We start from the raw sequence: 4679 nt of genomic DNA on the forward strand, positions 1-4679 counted from the left end.
ACATACAAACAAAGTGTAAGAGAGGAAGATATTCCCCTCCCCTGAGCTATGCAGACGCATCACACTTGTACGACTAACTGTGAATGCAGAAAGGAAGAATATAATAGAATGTCTCACTCACACACACCCACTCCTAAAGCTTTCACTCAACATGCATTTTTAATGAATCTTTTAAATTTTACTTTCTTATTTTTCTATCTTTTTCTATTCCTTTTTTAATATATAATTTTGTCTTCTTTCTATGCTTTGTTATGTATGTTTGAGAGTGGTTATCTTTATTACATCGCTATAGCTGTATGATTTCTTTGTTATGTTACTGTAGTTCTAGTTCGATTGCTTGTCATTGTTTGTTCCTCTGCCCCTCCCTCCTCTTCATCCTTCTCTGGGTTGGTTGGCTGGAGCGTGCTCACTCTGTCTCTGTCACCTGCTTGATAGAGTGCTTCTCTGTCTTCTTGCTGGAGACCATCTTCTCCTGCATGACGTCTTCCACCTCCTTCAGTGTCTCGGTGATGGTGACAGATTTGGTGACATGCTTGGCCCCATCTTCTCCAGTGGTGATGGTCTCCACTGTCTGGGTTATCACCACCTTCTGATCAGGGTCTTCTTTGATAAGACTCTCGTCTACCCCGTTAGTGATGACATCATCTTCTTCCTTCCCCTCATCCTTCTTTCCCAAGTCCTCAGAGGCACTCTTCTCTACATCTCCATTTGTGGCAGAATCTTTCTTCTCTGCCTTCTTCTCTTCTGCTGAATCACTCTCTGATTTCTCCGTCTTAGGAGCCTTTATTTTTGTTGATCCAAGCTTGGGAGATTCAGATTTAGGAGAACCGAGCTTAGGAGATTCAGACTTAGGAGATGCAAGCTTGGGAGATTCAGACTTAGGAGATCCGAGCTTAGGAGATTCAGTCTTAGGAGATCCAAGCTTAGGAGATTCAGACTTAGGAGATCCGGGCTTGGGAGATTCAGACTTAGGAGATCCAAGCTTGGGAGATTCAGACTTAGGAGATGCAATCTTGGGAGATTCAGACTTAGGAGAACCAAGCTTGGGAGATTCAGATTTAGGAGATCCGAGCTTAGGTGACTCAGACTTAGGAGATCCAAGATTAGGAGATTCAGACTTAGGAGAACCAACCTTAGGCGATTGAGACTTAGGAGATCCAAGCTTGGGAGATTCAGACTTAGGAGATCCAAGCTTGGGAGATTCAGACCTAGGAGATCCGAGCTTAGGTGATCCAGTCTTAGGAGATGCAAGCTTGGGAGATTCAGACTTAGGAGATACAAGCTTGGGAGATTCAGACCTAGGAGATCCGAGCTTAGGTGATTCAGTCTTAGGAGATGCAAGCTTGGGAGATTCAGACTTAGGAGATACAAGCTTGGGAGATTCAGACCTAGGAGATCCAAGCTTGGGAGAACCAGGCTTAGGTGACTGAGACTTAGGAGATCCAAGCTTAGGAGATTCAGACTTAGGAGATCCGGGCTTGGGAGATTCAGACTTAGGAGATCCAAGGTTAGGAGATTCAGACTGAGTAGAACCGAGCTTAGGAGATTCAGACTTAGAAGATACAAGCTCAATTCCTGCATCTTCATCCTCCTCTACTGCTGCCTCTTCTTCTCCTCCACTGCCCTCTTTGTCTCCTGCCTTCTCTTTGTCAGGAGAGACCTTTGACTCTGGGGCTTTGGAGCACAACACAGTTTCCTCAACTTCCGCCTCCTCTCCTTCCTCTTCCTCTTCTTCATCGCCTCCCACTTCTTTATCTTCATCATTTTCTGCCTCATCTCTTCCCTCTCCTTCTCCCTCACCTTTCTCTCCTTCTTCACCACCTTCTCCCTCCTCTTCCTCACCCCCTGCATCACCTCCCTCTCCCTCCTCTTCTTCCTCCTCTTCTCCTTTCTCCTCTCCCTCATCTTCTCCACCCCCGAGTTTGGCAGACAGCTCTTGTGCTATCTCTGCCAGGGCCTCATCCAGGTTATCCTTGTCTTCCTCCACTGTGGTTTCCTCGATGATCTCCTCCACAAACTTGTGCTGGACCTTCAGCTTTGGCGGCTCAGACTTAGACTTGGGGACCATGGAGGTGACGGCCTGGTGGTAAGGGAACGTGTTGAAGTGAGTTTCCTCTCCTTCTAGGAGATTCCTGATGAAAAAAAAAAAGAATACAAATCATACGATGATCCCCCATAAACAACCTTTTAATTGAGAATATATTAACTGGCTCTAAATCACTTTTAAAATGTCATGATTAAGTCCACATGAGGATAATAAAATGTTTGAAACTCAAATCAAAACAACTGAGTGAGTTTCCACTGTCAGAGAGGTATACTGGTCTGAGACATGTATACCTGTATGCTGCGATCTCGATGTCCAAGGCCATTTTGACGTTGAGCAGGTCCTGGTACTCACGGAGATGACGCGCCATCTCCCACTTGGTGCCCTTGAGCTCATTGTCCAGCTGGTGAATGGTCTCCTGGGGAAACACCAAGTGTGATTAGTTAGTGAGCAGGAGAACAGAGAAGGAGAACAGAGCAGGAGAACAGAGCACAGAGCAGGAGAACAGAGCAGGAGAACAGAGCAGGAGAACAGAGCAGGAGAACAGAGCACAGAGCAGGAGAACAGAGCAGGAGAACAGAGCAGGAGAACAGAGCAGGGTGACAGAGACAGGATGGTATTAAAAAGTATGGGCACATATGGTAAAATATATGATATGACATTTTCTGACTCACTGACCTGAGTGGGCTAATTATGTTTAATTTCATAGTTGTCTTATAGTTGTATACATTTCATAATACATGTTTGCATGCAGGTTTGCACCTCTCTGTTGCTTAGCAAATATAAACTGTGTTAATATCATTGCAATAGAGATTTTTAACAATTGAAGAAGCGTCTATATGGGTTATGATGATTAATAATAATAAAAATAAAAAAGCAATCTAGACAGAAATAAGTCTGCCTTACCCTTCGAGAAAACTAAAGAGAACATTTAATAAAGTATTACTAAATGGTAAGAAAATGGTAAATGGTACATTTATATAGCACTTTCATCCAAAGCGCTTTACACTTTTACAATTTTTTGTTCTTCACTTTTACAGCTACTGCTGCTATTCTTCTTCTCGTTATTTGTATTCTTCTTCTTCTTCTTATTATTATTACTAGTAGTAGTAGTAGTAGTAGTAGTAGTAGTAGTAGTAGTAGTAGTAGTAGTAGTAGTAGTAGTAGTAGTAGTAGTAGGCTAGTATTGTTGTTGATATTACTACTAATACTAGTTATTATTATATATAAGCTATAGGCTCAATGATCAGTTATCCACATTCACGTATGTGATACAAAAAAAAATGCAACACTTAGGAATGAACAATTTTGCTCCATTCCCTTTATAAAATATCTCTAAATTGTTCTCCTACCTGCAAGCTGGACAGGTCGTTGTTGTGGCGGTCCTCGATGTCATCCAGCTGCCTCTCCAGTGACTCCCTGGTCCCACAGACAGACTCCAACTCCACCGTCTTTGATTGGAGCTGGCGACGGTAGTCTGCTATCTCATCACGGGCGGATTTGATGGCGTCTTTATTTTGCTCTGCAGCCTCCGTGAGCTTGGTGTAGCGGCACAGGAACTGGTCCTCCGCCTGCTGCAGGTTCTGGTTGGAGTATCCCTCCAGCTGAGAACGGATCTCCCGGAGCGCCTCGGTGATATCTGCCTTCTGAAAGTCTTTCCTCTCCATGGTCACCTGGGACGCCTGCAGCTGGGCAAGGAGGTCGCTCACCTCCTCCTCGTGGTTATTGCGGATGAAGGCGATCTCATCCTGCAGCGAATTAACTTTCTTCTCCATTTCGGACTTCACCAACTCAGAGTCGCCCATTTCTTTCCCCAGGACACGGATGATGGCCTCTGTATCTTCCCGGATGCGGGCTTCCTCGTCGAAGCGGTCCCTAAGCCGATGGGTGTCCTCCTCAATGTGATCGGTGTCGAGCTGTATCTGCGTCTTCTCGTGGTGGATCTGCTCCAACATGGAGCGCAGCTCCTGCAGCTCCTGGTCATAGAGATCACCCAGCTGGGTCCGAGACACCTGCTTCTGCCGCAGCGCCTCAATCTCTGCCTCAATCTGCTGGTTCTGCTGCTCCAGGTAGTGCACCTTGTCAATGTAACCGGCGAAGCGGTCGTTAAGCCCGTGGAGCTGCTCCTTTTCGTTGGAACGCTTGTCAACGCTGTCAGTGGAGTTGAGCATCATGGAGCTGTAGGCACGGGACACGGGCACGTTCACGCTCCTCTTGTAAGACGTGGTCATCGTGGAGCCAGGGCTTGTCCGGGACCAGGACTGAGATCGGAATCCGCTGGAGGGGGTGCCACTGGAGCGGCCGTAGCCGTAACCGGTCGTCCTACTATCCATGGTTCTCCTAAAGGGGCTCCCTATGGTGTCCACCGGGTAGCTCATCCGGTCAGACTATGGGGGATGAGGGGGATGGTGCTGGAGGTGGAAGCGAGTGTGTGGATGTATAATCAGTTTGTGTCTGTGTGCAGGTGCAGGGTGTATGCTCTCACAGCGACTGTACCTCTATAGCTACCGTCTCTCCTTTATATATGCGAGACTCTAGCGCTAGCACGGCAAGAATCAGCAGTGCTGCCTGGCCCATTGATTGGACCAAGGGAGGGGCATGACTCAGCACCTCAGATGCTCCCACATTCCTATGC

General features: G+C 46.6%; 1 protein-coding gene across 1 annotated transcript; it reads right to left on the minus strand.

Moving 5' to 3' along the window:
• Positions 1–406: 406 nt before the first annotated feature.
• LOC311237039 (uncharacterized protein) lies at positions 407–4422 on the minus strand (the record flags this gene model as incomplete). The annotated part of the gene is made up of 3 exons (XM_084324847.1): positions 407–2132; positions 2338–2462; positions 3397–4422. 3 exons carry the CDS (start codon positions 4420–4422, stop codon positions 407–409), a joined length of 2877 nt encoding a protein of 958 aa, XP_084180973.1.
• Positions 4423–4679: the final 257 nt, after the last annotated feature.

Source organism: Notolepis coatsorum (assembly GCF_963971535.1).
Source record: "Notolepis coatsorum genome assembly, chromosome: 11".
Lineage (NCBI taxonomy): Eukaryota > Metazoa > Chordata > Actinopteri > Aulopiformes > Paralepididae > Notolepis > Notolepis coatsorum.